The sequence below is a fragment of the Malania oleifera genome, chromosome 9 (genome assembly GCF_029873635.1).
Source record: "Malania oleifera isolate guangnan ecotype guangnan chromosome 9, ASM2987363v1, whole genome shotgun sequence".
Lineage (NCBI taxonomy): Eukaryota > Viridiplantae > Streptophyta > Magnoliopsida > Santalales > Ximeniaceae > Malania > Malania oleifera.
The window spans coordinates 33,930,367-33,946,524 of record NC_080425.1 but is presented as its reverse complement, the minus strand read 5'-3'; the positions used below and the strand labels follow the sequence as shown (position 1 = coordinate 33,946,524).

General features: G+C 37.0%; 1 protein-coding gene across 1 annotated transcript in view; it reads right to left on the bottom strand.

Moving 5' to 3' along the window:
• Positions 1 to 15,943, bottom strand: part of LOC131164526 (secretory carrier-associated membrane protein 4) — a 40,923-nt gene extending 24,980 nt beyond the window's left edge. Inside the window, exon 1 of the mRNA XM_058121790.1 lies at positions 15,571 to 15,943. Coding sequence (XP_057977773.1) covers positions 15,571 to 15,627 — 57 coding nt within the window. The 5' untranslated portion in view covers positions 15,628 to 15,943. The remainder of the gene's footprint in view (positions 1 to 15,570) is intronic.
• Between the last annotated feature and the right edge of the window lie 215 nt (positions 15,944 to 16,158).

Below are 16,158 nucleotides of genomic sequence, written 5' to 3'. Positions count from 1 at the left end.
TTTCAAGAATTTTCATAAATTCAACCTTGTCAAAAGCAATTCTACAGATTTAGAGAGTTATGAAAAATATGCATTGGTTTAAGTGTCAACTTGGATAGATAGGAGGCTGGATATATACTGGGGGCAACCATGTGAGGGGCCTCAAGTTCCAACAGAAAGCCATTGCAGGCAACTACCATTTCCGGTCATCGAAACGTAGGGTTCTTCTCTCACTGGCACAGAAAGAACCAAAGTCACTTGTGAAGTTCAAGTGATAAGAGGAGAGGGATTCATTATGGTGATAACCACTCTTTCAAAGCAGATAGAAAGGTATTTAATTTGGGTAGATTGGATGATGGCTCAGTATAAATCTCACCGTTTGCAGGAAGGTGCAATTCAATTCTGCTGCTGGATGGTAAGGAATTTCAATGGATAGTCCTATAGATGCGTTTTGTTCTGGTCCCTGTTGGTTGAACACTTAGATAAAGGCTCAGGGTGCTCAATATTATTGAATGCAGGAGGCTTCATTAGTTTGAGACTACTTATTAATCAGGGGGTCAATTCTTATGCTTGGAGAAAGTGAAAGGAAAAAAGCCAAAGCAGATCCATAAGAGTTTCAAAAGAAACATGAAGCATTAGGGTGGTGGAAATTACTTACAGCCTTGAAGAGAATTTCAAAATAGGGAGACTATCTGAAGAAACTTCCATTGTCATGCTTGCCTAAATAGCACCTAACCAACTACAAACACCTCAACATAGGCACTCATTCATTTTGCATACTTACTGTAAGCATCAGTACTCTGTAATAGTGAACATTGTCAAGATAGAAATTACCTTGAGCCTACTTGTACACATTTCCTCCTATCAGGACCATTGGAAACAAAAAGAAGACCAGGGTACCAAAGAAAAAGAAAGAAAGACAAATAAAACTAGCCATTTCCATCTTCAAGAAACCGTAACCTGAATCCACAACTTGGTTAACCAACTCCAGCAGACAATCATGGGATTCTGCAAAAGAGAGGCTAATTTCTGGTTCTGCACCATCATCGAAACGTTGATTGGTTAAGAAATATAGCACTAACTTTCTTTGCTTGAAAAGCATCTTGAGAAACAATTTATTTGTAACAGCCCAAGTAGGACCCCAGGATACCAAAATCGTTGTCAACCCAAGGTCCTCACCACTTTAGCTCGGCCCATACGGCTGTTAGGTCCAGTCCACTTTGTAATTCCTCCATATATGCACCACATGCGGAAGCCTCCACTAGGCAACCTTCTTCATCATGTGATGTTATATAGAGTCCATAGGAGATGAGCTTCATTGTGATGATGTCGTAGCTGCATGTCCTCCCCCTTCTGATCCACAACATAGGTGTCCTAATTCTTTTACCAATATTGTTGATGGACTCGGTAGGATTGTTAGATTGTGCTCACTTTCAACCTAAGCACAGGAATAAATAATGATGAAAGTGCAAAAAATGTAAAATTGATGTGCCTTCCTAAGATGGTAGCTTAGACCCTCCACTTAGATTGGCAACAAGAGCTAGGCAATAAGTTTGAGCGGTACAGTTTGACCAACGCATCCCGTGTTCTATTTTCCATTATGAAACTCAATAACTCTACTAAGCGATATTGATAGACAATTCAATGTGACTTAGAGCATACAAATAGGCTGCCCATGGTTCAGTAAAAGGAGATGAGAATTAGATTGCAAGAAAAATATGCCCCTGAATATGATAGGAACCACTCACTAGATTGATAGTATAATCTTAGACAGGTCACCATTAGTGTTGCTAATTTAATGACTCATTTCCAAGAACTTGATGTTGCATTGCAACATTTTTTATGACTCTAGGAGCATTGTGCCTAATTTTGTCTTTGGGTTGAAGAACAAGTTAAAGAAAGAGGTTTCCTTAATCTTTCTTAATTCTTTTGAGAAGACATATCATTGGGCTGAGGGGTCTCATAGGACTTCTATGTAGAGGAGAGTTACTCCCTAGGCTGGAATCACAAGTAAATCTACACCAATGACCTTTGATAGAGCTGTGGGGCACAAGCTTCAATTTCTCCTACTACCCCAAAGAACTCTTACAATCCTAATTCGTTAGCTCTATTAGCTTGTCAAACTATCAACCAAAGCCCCTCCACTTCTCGTGATAGAGGTCAACTGCTGTCAAGTTTCAACCACAAAACCCATCCATCAAGTGTCATCATTGCTAAGCTAAGGGGCACTAAGATGCATAGTATCCTCAGTGTGCCCTAGTGCTAGGAACCTCAAGAAAGGTGGCTCTTATACAAAATGTAACGGTCTCAATCCAACTCCACCAAGGTATGGTCCATGTTAGTCCATTAGCCTCATGGTTTTGTACTATAAAAGGCACCTCATATAGTTGGGGCCCGAACTACCCTTATAAGCCCAAGGTTCACTAGTACACACCTAGTGTGCGACCATGGCATGCTCTCCCATCCAATCTCTGATGCCCATCACAATGGCAAAAATAATTACATCTATGAACCGTCATACCCACTTCACTCCTAGGAGAAGCAAGAGGACGAGGACCCTCATGCCTGACCTAAACTTACAAGTTGTATAGTGGCCAGCCCACCAAGCCATGAGTTGTGGACTTGAAACAATATCTTCTATACTTATGCTAAAGCATGGGGATACGCATGCTTGCCATTGATAGCTATTGTTCCATGAATGTAGTGTCGAAGTCATCCTTAAAGAGATTGGAATCTCAAGTTCAAGATTTTACCACGTCCATATAGAGTTGCTTGAGTAGATAAAACTTCCTTGGTGATTTCCAAGTGTTGTAGGTATCTCTCCAAATAGGTGCATACTCCATTGAAACACTGCACTTGCCCATGGAGTTAGATAGGCAGTAGGATCTTCCTCCATTACGCATGGATCTATGATGTAATACCTATTAAGTTTGGGCGACAAAGCATATGCGTGTCCAAGCATAGCAATAGGACAATAACCTTGTGATCAATTACACCCATTGAAAAAACAGTACCTCTGCTGTGTCTAGCACAAAAGGGTACTACTTCTAACATGTAAGAATTTTTTTCCTGGGGGTAGGGCTGTTGAGCTTTGGTTAGCGTTAGCACCAAAAGGAGAGTTCATGTTTTGACTCTGAAAAGCCTCAACCACCTAAGATTACCCAATTAGAATTTAAGGATGTAGCTACTACAGAAAATGCTCAATGAGTTGCTTCCTCCACGAGATATTCAGCATGCTATTGACTTTGTAATCGTGTCCCAATTACCAAATATCCTATATTATAGGTTGAACTTTAGGAAGTGTGCTGAAATGAAACATATTAAGGGACTGCAAGGAATGATAGCCTGATCTTAATCATGTGTTGTCCCAACTCCTATGACCCTTACAAAGGATGGCACTAGAGAATATGCATTGAGGCCATCAACATAACCATAGTGAAGTAGAATTTTCTTTTTCATAGGTTGGACAATATTTTGAATCAATTAGCACTTTTTTAGGGTCTATTTGAAACAAGATCTACGTAGTGGCTATCACCAAATTAGACTTAAACCTGCAAATGAGTTAAAGACTGCTTTCAAGACCGAAGATGGTCTTTATGAGTGGTTTGTCATGCCTTTTGGGTTGTCTAATGCAACTAGAACATTTCCTAGTCATTGACAAAACCACATCTTCCTTTCTAGGCAAGTTCCCTGTCATCTACTTTAATGACATCTTGATCTAAAGAGGAACACTTGGGCCATCTTCCTGTTGTTTTCATTACTCTTAGATCTACTAAGATATATGTTAACCTTAAGAAATGTCCCTTCCTTTAGAATCATGTCATTTTCTAGTGTATGTCGTGTTGGCGCTAGACATTTCACATGACCTTAAGGAGGTGAACGCAATATCAAATCAGCAGAGCCTAGATATATTTGTAATGTCATTAGTTTTCATGAGCTAGCCACCTATTATAGCAGATTATTAGGAACTTTAGCACAGCCTCCCATCATTGATTGTTTGAAGAAAGGGGAGTTATCTAGGACAGGTATTGACAAAATCTTAAGCCAAAAGGTCACCCCTATACCCTACTTCAAAAAGAAATTTAGTAATTCAAAGTTAAAATACACTACACATGGCAAAGAGTTCTCTGTTGTACCACGAGCACTTAGGCATTGGAGGTATTATCTACTCTCCAAGAGTTTATCATATATTTTGATCACTTAAAACCTAAGTATCTACAATCTCAAAAGAATGTTAGTTTGAGCGTGCTAAATGGGTTGAATTCTTCCAAGATCACACATTTGTTCTCAAACATCATGCAAGTATGGGAAATAAAACCATTTGACGCTCTTAGCTGACTTGTTGCACTTCTACACCCTATTAGTGCTCAATCAGTGTGCTTTGAGCACATAAAAGAAAAGTACACTTCTTGTCCTAACTTTGGAACCATTTTCAAAGAAGTGCAAGATGATAACCGTCATGATTAGATTAATTTTCTGGCTATCCATACATAACTTTTTGGCTTAGAAGCTGCATGCTACGGGCCTTGCTAGCCATTTCAATAACCTGATAAGACCACTCAACCAGTTTAAGATAGGCTCTACTGCTCCTCCTTAAATAAATATGTTGCTAGGCCTAATTATCAATGTCACACCTGCCAGTTAGCCAAGGCTAAGAAGTAGCATTGTCTATATACCCCTCTTACACTTCCTCATACACATTAGAAGGATATTAGCATGGACTTCATTCTAGGGTAGCCCAATTTCATTCGTTTGGAGGTCAGTATATATTCAAAATAGCCCATTCCATTCTGTAAAAAATTAGTGATGCATCACACATATACAAGCTCCTTTTTTATGAAATTGTTCAGGTCCATGGGTTGCTTACATCAATAGCCTCTAATAGAGGATTTGAAATTTTTTATCTAGTTTTGGAAGAACTTACGGAAAATGCTTGGCACCTAGCTAAAGTTTTCAATTTTTCATGCCAAACTAAGGTTGTTAACTGTACTTAGGGTGATTGATTTAGGTGCACAGTAGGACATACATATGGAACTTGGGATTTGTTGTTACCTACCACCATGGTCTTAAATTTCCAAAAATTTGTCGAAATTTCTGCCAAAATTTTCGATTTCTGTCACCTTCGAAATCGAAATGGCAGTCGATTTCCGCTTTACATAATTTCCATTGAAATTTCAACGAATCATCCAAAATTTATCAAAATTTTGAAAATTTAGCAGAACTTGTCAATTTTTTAAACTATAGAGTGAAATTTCCTTGGAATTCAAATGAGAGATTTTGGAGCTATATGAAATTTCTCTCCTAATTTTTTATTAAAACAAAAAGATTATTACAAGGGCTTTTATAATTATATGAAAAAATAAACTTACAACAAAATTTTTTATTAAACCATTCATGTCTAAATTATCATTATATGTATAATAAATAATATTTAAACGATTTAGGAATTTCAATTGTATTAGCTGAACACCTTAATACACATTATATCACAAATATGTTTGATACACAAATCATATTACAACTTTTCCACCTCATACACAACATAGATTTATTTAACTTGCAATATATTAGTCTTAAAACTTGTATTATTACGTCTATGAACCATTTCTAAAGTTTCATAAAAGAATTTCATGCTCTACTACTTATTTCCATTATTTTTTCAAATCGAAATTGACATCGAAATCAAAATTTCAATCGAAATTTCCATACTTCTAGAGCTTTGATTTGAGTTGAATCAAAATTTAAGACCTTGCCAACCACAAAGTTTGCATATCATAATCCAATTGGTCTACTCAAGAGAGTCCTTTGAAGTTGTCGATGGTTATTCCAATAACCCTCTTGACTCTATTCCTTTACCACCTAATGCCCGCCCATTTGTGTTGCTCGAGTCTTTTTGCCCAACATATTGGTGACCTTCGTGCTCGTGTTAGACAAAAGATTGCTATGAAAACTGCACTACATGAGTAAACTGCTGATGCTTATAAGCATGTCAAATTTAATGAGGGTGACTATGTAATGCTATGTATCTATCCAAAATGTAATGCTAAGCATTCTTTTAAGAAGTTACATGCTCATGCATATAAGAACATTCCAAAAGACAAGCATGTTGCGTCTACAAAAGTATGGTATGGACAATACTCGTGAAATGGGCCGATTGACCTACTTTTGACACTACATGAGTTATGGAGGATTCTTGCATCACCCAAATACATATTTATTGGAGCAATACATTTGTCTTTCCCTGCCAATGGCTAGTTTTTCTCACCTCAAGGGAATTGATGGGGATCACACTCAACAAAACCTTTGTGTCTATAATAGGCATAGACAAAAGGTATTTATGATTTAAAAATTTTACAATTATGTGATGTTCTAATATTTAGGGATTTTATATTGTTTCCTAATGTGAACTGATATGATTTCAAAGAGGTCATTTCCATATTTAGTATTAGGAGAAAGCCTGCATAGAGGCTTGGTATTTAATGATAGAAGGTAGGTTTGAATATTGAAAATTAAGCCCTAAAGGGCGTATTGCTTTGATTTACCCTTTGTCTTTATATTTCCCATTTATTTCATGCTACCTTCTTTTAATTTTCTCTTAATTTTCTATCATTTCCTCGCTAATTCTCTATTGCCGATCAATCAAGCACCACTATGTAACTCTAACCCCATTCACTAGGATATTCATTATTCAACCATAACTACTTTCCAAAGGCTCACTCAACAACAATGCCTAGAAACCACTTTTCCAACAATATTTCATCACCATACACTTCCAACCCACAGCTCCCTCATAGACTCTCATTTTTCCACCACAAACTTCTCTAAGAAGATCTTATATTTCAAAACCCTTTTCAGTTAACAAGTTCCATGCTTTTTGTATCTTTACTTGTACCACAACTTCTATTTTTTAGTATTTTCAGGTCACTCTGTCAACATGTTATGCCCTAGTGTAACGGTCCTGGGCCAAACTCCAGAGAGGTATTGTCCGTTTTGGTCCACTAGCCTCATGAGTTTGTCCTATAAAAGGCGTCTCACTTATAAACCCAAGATCTCCCTCGTACACATCCGATGTGGGACCGTGATAGGCTCTCCCGTCCAATCTTTGACATCCTCGTCAGCGTGAATTCCCTAGAACACATCCGATGTGAGATCGTGACAAGCTCTCTCATCCGATTTTTGACGTCCTAATCAACGTGATCTCCCTACTACATATCCTATCTCAGACCATGATAGACCCTCTCATCCAATCTCTAAAGTTCTCATTAAAGTGGCTTACACCTCTATATAGGATCCATTCACATGATAAAACCCCCAAGGCAGATCCACTCACATGATAGTACCCCCAAGGTGGCTCTGATACCAAATGTAATAGTCTTGAGCCTAGCTCCGATGAGGTATTGTCCGCTTTGGTCCACTGGCCTCTCGGGTTTGTCCTATAAAAGGTGCCCAACTTAGTTAAAACCCAAATGCCCCTTATAAGCCCGAAATCTCCCTAGTACACATCCAATGTGGGCCCATAGCAGGCTCTCCCATCCAATCTCTAACGTCCTCGTCAACATGATTTCCCTAGTACACATCTGATGTGAGACTGTGACACATAGTTCGACCTAGCCTTCTTATATAATATTCTCAGACTATGTCTTTATCCTTCAAAAGCATACACACAACACATCCTTTTTTTCAAAATAAATTTCTTTTTTTCTTCAAATATATATATAAAGAAAGCACCAAATGACAATACAACAAACAACAAACCAAGCCTTACATCCCATTAGGTGGGATTGGCTACATGAATCCTTTTCTACTACTGTTTCATTCCAAGTTGTTTTAAGTCTACCCCAACCCCTTCTACTACCACTAAGGGTAAATAGCTCACTCCTCCGTTGCACTATTTGGCCTATGTTGCCCATGCCCAAGGCATCTACGTCGCTCCTCTCTTGTCTTATCTTTTACAAGTGTTATGCCTAACTTACTGTGAATAGTTTCATTCCTTAATTTATCTTTTAACATACCACACATCCACCATAACACTCTCAAGTCAACAACTTTTACTTTTTGAATATCTTGTTTCCTAGTTGCCCAAAATTCTGACCCATATAGCATAGATGTTCTTATAATCATCCTATAAAACTTCATTATAATTTTAAGGGTTTTCTACGATCACCCAACTAAAAGGAAAGTTTTATAAGATGGCTATAAGGCCAGCTTTATGGTTCAGAATGTTGGTCAACCAAGAAACATGTACAAAAAATAAAAGTTGTTTAGATGCGAACGTTAAGGTGGATGAGTGGTTTAACATTAAAAGATAAAGTAAGAAATGAACATATCCATAATAATTTAGGCAGAGCATTGATTGAAAACAAGATAATGGAGGAGCAGCTTAGATAGTTTAGGCATTCGAAACACATGTCAAATAGAGCACCTATAAGGAGGAGTGAATTAGTTATTTTGTCTGGCGTGAAAAAGGGTAGTGGTAGGCGTAAAATAACTTGGAATAAAGTAGTGAGGAAGGATTTAATAGCCCTTAATCTAATAGAGGAAAGCATCCTTCATCGGGTGTATTGGCAGAAAAGGATTCATGTAGCCGACCCTACCTAGTGAGACTTAAGACTTGTTGTTGTTGTTGTTGTCTACGATCACCCAACACGCCTGAAGTAATTCTCCATTTTACTCTCCCCATTTTAGCTCTATTTATAACACGTTCTTTGATTTCTCCTTCAACTTGCACAATAAGCCCAAGGTATCAAAATCTAGTAGTGCTATTAATTTTTTAACCATCAAGTTTAATCTTTTCTTCAATGTTCCTCCTACCACTACAATTACATTTCATATATTATGTTTTACTTCAACTCATCTTAAAACCTCTAGATTCTAAAATTTATCACCATAATTCTACCTTAAATTCTCTCCACCCTTACTTTCATCAATCAAGACAATATCATCTACAAACAACATACACCATAGAACATCACAAGTACAAAAGGATAAGGCTCAAAGCAACTCCTTTATTTACATATATATTGTAATTAGAAATTCTTTAAACTCTCCACCCATAGTCTTAACACTAATCACTACTCTATCATACATATCCTTAGTGACATCAATACACCAACTACATCGTCCCTTTTTTTCTAAAATCCATCATAAAACTTTCCTAGATACCCCATCATAGACTTTTTCTAAGTCAATAAATGCAAGTCCCTCTTCTTTTCTCTAAAATTTTCCATTAATCTTCTTAAAAAATATATTGCTTCTGTAGTTGATCTCCCATCCATAAAACCAAATTAATTTGCTTAGACACTCATTTCTAACCTTAGTTTTGTTCAACTACCCTTTCTCACCATTTCATTTTATGACTCATAAGTTTATTAAAAATTTGAATATCTACTTTATTTTTGTATATAGGTATTAAAATATTTTTCCTCCATTCGTCTAGCATTTCTTAGTTTTTTTAATTATGCTAAATAAATTAGTAAACCAGATAATTCCATTATCACCTAAGGTTTCCAGACTTCAATTGGGATGCATCTGGCATTTTCTAATCTTATTTAAAGCAAACTTAACTTCATTAACTCTAATTTTGCAAATAGATCTCAAATTTTTAACTTTTTCCTCTTTTTACTAATTCTAAGTTTAAGCTTTCTACTTTGTTTTCATTAAATAGCTTATTAAAGTAACTTCGCTATCGTTATTTTACATCTTTTCTAACTAAGACATGATCAACATCATTTTTTATGCATTTTACATTACATAAGTCCTTACTCTTTCTTTCTCTAGCTCTAACAAGTTCAAACATATCTCTTTCCTCTTCTTTTGTATGTAATCTAGCGTATAAATTATTATATGCTATAGGTTTAGCATCACTAATGGCCCTTTTTGTATTCTTTTCTTGCCTCTTTATACTTTTCAAAGTTTTCCATGTTTCTACGCTTTTGACATATTTTACACCAAATTCTCTTTCTTTACGGCTTTTTGAACATTTTGATCCCACTACCAACTTCCTTTAGTAGTAAAAAATCTTCCTCTACATTCACCTAAATCTATTTTGCTATCTTTTTAATAGAGCAAGTTATCCTACTCCAAAGAGTGTTTGCGCCTACATTATCTCCTATTATATAATCACCCTCTTTGATCATTTTATCTTTAGATTTTATTATATTTTATCTCTTTCAAATCCACCACCTAGTCCTCTTGCATTTGATTCATGTTATATCCTTTCTCTTCCAATTATATATATATATAACATTAGAACTCTATATTTTGTAGTTAAACTTTATCTTCAAGATGCTTACACAAATCAACGATCTATCCTCTTAGTAAAGAAAAAATCTACTTGAGTTTTATTTTGTCTGCTTTTGAAAGTTATTAAGCATTCTTCTCTCTTCTTAAAGCAAGTATTCACTGTAATAAGATCCTATGACATGGCAAATTCTAAGATCATTATCTACTGACTCATTTTTATCTTTATATCCAAGCCCTCCATGTATTCTTTCATAACCTTTATTGTCCTTTCCAATGCGTCCATATAGATTAACTCCTACAAATATCTTCTTAGTCCCTAATATCCATTGTGCTAAGTGTTAGGGGGTGACAATGTAATGGGGGTTAAATGGGGAAGAGAGGTGGCTTTACATGTAATTCTCCAGGGATTTGTAAATGAATGTAAATTACTTATGTTATGGCTTGTATGGTTATTCTCTTATTTGAATAAAATAAGTAGGTCTTATTTATCATTGAACATGAATGTCTCTTGCCTTCATGATCTATTGGTGTCTTTATTAATATTTCATGATTATGAGTGGTTGTCGAGACTTATGTGGTGCTTATGTTTGCAAGATTGAACATGTAATTGTTAGCTGACTCTGTCGAGGGTGAACCTCAACGAGTATCGTGTGGCCCCTTAGTTGAGTCTAATTTGGGGGTCCGTGACAGTTGGTATCAGAGCACAGTGTGTGTGACTCAGTGTGAGCACCATGAGCGGCAAGATGAGAACTTCAAAGTCTGCAAATACAAAGCACGTTGAGGCACTGGAGGCAATAGTGAATCAGTGATAGAACTTGAAACCTTGGAGACTAAGTTCTTTGAACTCCAAGCATTTGTGACAGATTGTCAAAAGAGAGAGGCGTGCCAATAAAGCTTGAGGTCACCCAAGAGAACACTAGAGGAAACCTCTATAGTGTGTATGAGCTTGAGATGAGAATTGTGGAACTTAAGAAATTCATTCCACGTATAAAATCCCTAGAGAAAAGAACCAAAGAGCTTGAGGTCTTCCAAAGGAACATCGGGCAATTGGAAGCCTTTGAGAATAGGATGAAACACATTGAGGGCATGATGTCATCCCTTACATCCCAAGGGGGAGAGCCAACAGAGCTTGAGGCCTCCCTACGGGAATTAATTGATAATTTTTATTTGCTTGCAAAGAATGTCAAAGAATCTATTAGCACCATGCCACCATGAAAAAGGATTGGAAGGAGGTGGGCAAGCTTTAGAACCTAACGAACCAATTTCAGAACAACTTAGAGGAGGTGAGTACTAAGTTAAATGTAGTGGCCCAGATGTCTCGAAGGCCAATAACTGATACCTGTGGAGGAACTCAGATTAGGGTGCCTAAACCTAAATGTTATGGGGGCGCTACTCATGGGGGCGCTCGAAATGCAAATGAGTTAGACAACTTCATCTTCGACTTGGAAAACTACTTCAAGTGCTCAAGCTTTGGTCTAGAGGAGGACCGAGTTAACCATGCCACAGTATATCTTACTGAAGATGCTAAGTTATGGTGGAGAACCAAATGTGAAGACATGCAAAATAATCGGTATACCATCAATACTTGGGAAGGGTTGAAACAGGCCTTGAAGACACAGTTTTATCCAGGAAATGCAAACTACATGGCGCGTTGCAAGGTGTATGACTTACAACAAATAGGCTCAATAGGGAGTTATGTAAGGGAGTTCCAAGCCCTAATGCTCGACATCAAGGATATGGCGAATTCTGACAGAGTCTTCCACTTCCTTCGAGGACTCAAAACATGGCCAAAGAATGAATTGCGAAGGCAAGGAGTTCGTCAACTCCCTTCAACCCTCGCCGCAGCTGAACGATTAGAGGATTTCTCAAACTCGACCCTCGCAACAGTTGGACAACTAAACGATTACTCAAATAGTTCTCAGAAAAGGAAATACCCAACATCAAACAACCATGAACAAAGATCTACCTGAGTGTACAGACCCATAAGCGGGGGAAGCAACAAGGGATCAAATAACTTCTTGAACAATAGGGGACCCTTAACAACGAGAGAGTGGAAGGACAAAGATACGAGGAATTGGGTGCATCAACAGCCACTTGCTTGTTTTTTGTGCATGGGCCCCCATCCTGTAACAGAATGTCCAGAACGAAAGGCCTTGAATGCCTTGAAAACATTCCAAAAGGGAACAGAAGTCTTGAACACAGACTTGGGAGAAAAGAGGAGTCCGGTGGGTGCCCTAAGGCTTTTGGGGAGTCCCCAAGAGCCCAAGTAGCAAGCGGGATGGGGGGAAAATACTTGCAACTTTTCTGGAATTATGTTTCCTTATTAGATGCATTAATTTTGCATTAATTTTATGAAATATGTTGCTACTAATCGTGTCTTGTTGAGATGGTGGCAGATGAACAACCAAAATCAGTGACACTTTTGACGGCTCCTAGGATGGACATTTGCTTGAAAGGCCAATCCATTCACTACTACTTCCCAACAATGATTTAAAACAGCCCCATGTCGACGAAGAAGATCAGTACAAATAGAAGTGCAAAAGCTCAACCATTCCTAAAATGAAGACGGTAGCCGAAGACGTAGCAAAGAGACAGTAGCCAGAGACATAGTGAAGATCCTTGCAGATAGAGTCAGCAACGATGAAGGTCGTCAACAACAATACCTGGTTAGGCGAGGAAGGGTGGAGACAAGACAAAAGAACTCAAGCATGTCACACAGAAGATCCAAGATTTTATGAACTTCAAGACAACAACAGAACCCGAAGATTGAAGACTCCTTACAACAAATCGACGAGGTCGTCAACAGAATGTGTGGGGGAGAATGTTAGGGGGTGGCAATGTAATGGGGGTTAAATGGGGAAGAGAGATGGCTATACATGTAATTCTCTAGGGATTTGTAAATGAATGTAAATTACTTGTATTATGGCTTGTATGGTTGTTCTCTTACTTGAATAAAATAAGTAGTCTAATTTATCATTGAACGTGAATGTCTCTTGCCTTCATGATCTATTGGTCTATGGGTGAGCATTCGGTCGGTTTGGTTTTACTGAAAAATTTCAGTTAAAAAATCTCATTAACCGAACCAACTGAAATTCCATATTTAACCGAACTCAAAACCGACCGAACCAAATTTCGGTTAAATTATTTAATCGATTTTAACCGATTTAATATTTTAATATATATATATATTAAATATATATTTTTAATATATATAAAACATAAATAATATATATAATATATATAATATATAAAAAATAAATCAAATTTTAGTATATATATTATAAAAAATATTTTAATATAAAATATATATTTATTTATTATTAATTTATACTATTCAATTAATTCAGTTAACCGAATAAACCGAACCGAAAATCAAAAAATCTAAATTCAAAGAAAATGAAAACCGAACCGAATAAATTTTTAACTGAACCAAACTGACCAAATTTACTCGGTTAATTTGATTTTAACCGAATTATGCTCACTCTTAGTGGTATCTATATTAATATTTCATGATTATGAGTGTTGCCAAAACATATGTGGTGCTCATGTTTGCAAGATTGAACTTGTAATTGTTGGCTAACTCTGTCGAGGGTGAGCCTCAACGAGTGCCGCGCGGCTCCTTTGTTGAGTCTAATTTGGGGAAGACCATCTTGATTAGATGATTCTATCCCCTACTCTTTTAACATCAATAACATTATCTCCTAGGTCTTTGTCTGCAATGATTCTTATCTCATTCTTATGTTCATCTTGTCCAATGTATCAAATTTTAAACACTTATTTTTTTTAGTTTTTCTAGCTTTCTCTACTAACTTAATTTCTTGAATGTGAATTATGCTAATTTTCCTTCTAATCATTGTGTCAACAATTTCCATGCTTTCACCCGCAAGTGTCCCTATATTTCATATTGCTAATCTAACCCCAATCTCTTGAACTAACTTCTATACCTATCCACATCAAAAATGATGTGAGAACCCTTGCATATTTAACATTGTTCCTAGGCGCCAATTTTTCGCTACACCCAATTGGTATAAGTGCAACACATTGCTTGAAACATCCCAATGCATAAAAAATTCATATTATAGATATCTGACCAAGTTCTACAGTCTTTTAGCTACCTAACACAACACTCCTCCCTTGCCAGTTTAGGACCGATGTGTGAAAAGATATAGGACATTGAGTGCATTACAAATGGATTACTTAATGACAATGGTGAAAGAGGGAAAAATGTTGAATCAAGCAACGCTAGGCAGGAGAACTGTAACATGATTTCAAAAAAATTCAAGTTCACAACAATCTCAACATTTTTATAGGTAAAAGACAATTACATTAAGTGGGTGATGGAGGATAATTTTAGACACCATATTTCATTTGAAGATTAAAAAATTAGGAATTTTATTTTAAATCATTAATTCTAGACATTTTACGAGTTTTAGTTAATGTCTGGTTACTTTGAATACTTTAGATACTTTGGAGTTATTTTGTAATATTATTTGTTTTACTAGTAATGTTACGTGTATGAATAGTTTGTGCATCATATGATGATGGAACAATTATCAATTTGAATTCAGAAGCATTCTTTGCTTCACTCTCCCTTTATGTAGAGCCCTTTCCAGCTGCATCTTCTTCCCCTTCCTTCTTCTTCTTCTTCCTTCTCTTTTCATCTTTCTTTTTCTCTTCCATATTTCTCTCCCAGAATTTCTTCACTGTCCTGCATCAGTGAGTGTTTGATCTGATTGTTTGAGTAGCTTTTGGGGTTTGCAGTTAATATTTTGGCAGCTAAGCAGTCGAAAGTAGTAAAGGCGGAACTATGTCCTTTTAAGAGTTTGGTAATGGTCTAACTTCATCAATTACCTTAATAACATTCCAAAATCAATTACTAGCAATGACTTGAAATTGTAGCTTTTCCAATCACAATCTCCAACGACAACAGCAAGCGTAAAATGCAATCTCAACAGGAACCTGCCAACCGCAACTGCAACACCTAACATCCCTAAGAGGTCACACGCTACTTATCAACTCTTTTCTACGAGCATCCAATAAGATCTAACACCCTAAGCATCTATAATAAATTGCAGCTACAAAATTGAATTCAAACTGTAGCTCAGGTAAGTAAATCCAAATATTCCAACCCACAGAAAGCAGTTTGAAAATATGTCTATATCTGTATCGTTCTGAACTTCAGAAAAGAGGTTTTCCAGATCTAGCCCCAAAAACACCCGAACCAAAAGAAGGATAATGCCACAAACTGAGAGACAACATTGAAATCAAAAGAGCATCAACGGAAACAAAATGCTAAAAAATAGATCTGAAAAGAGAATGGATGGAAGAGAGTGAATTGAGGACGGTTACCGAGAATGGATTGACCTCTTCCTCATCAAACGGGTTCGGATCGTTGTAGCGATTCATCTTTCTTTCTTCTGGTTCTCAACAGATTGAATCAGAGAGAAAGAAGGGGAGGGAGAGAGCGTGTGCGTGCCGCTTTTCACCCGCTTGTGTTGTAGTGCGAGTGCCACCAACGCGGGATGACAGTCCGAATAAATGAGGTTCTGCAATTGCCCCTCGCGAACGAGGAATTTACCCCGATTGCCCTCAGCCAGCCTTCGCCAGGTGTGCGAAGCTGAGTGTTGTCACGTGACAAACGATGACATGGCACATGCGTCTCCGCTTCGGCGAATCCCCCACTTGCACGCCTCACTTTGCTTCAGAATAAAACAACTACTTCAGCTATGATGCGGTTGGGGTACTTTCGTAAATATAGGAGTAATGATGATCGAAGAGATGTTTAACAAAATTTTACTCAAACAGCTTTCTTTTTTCTTTTTTGGGTAAAGAAACTTTAAACCTGTCCACGAGGATTGTGTGATCCACAAATATTTATTATGCAAAAGAATGTAATATATTTTATGTAATTAATACTAATTGTATGTTTTATATATT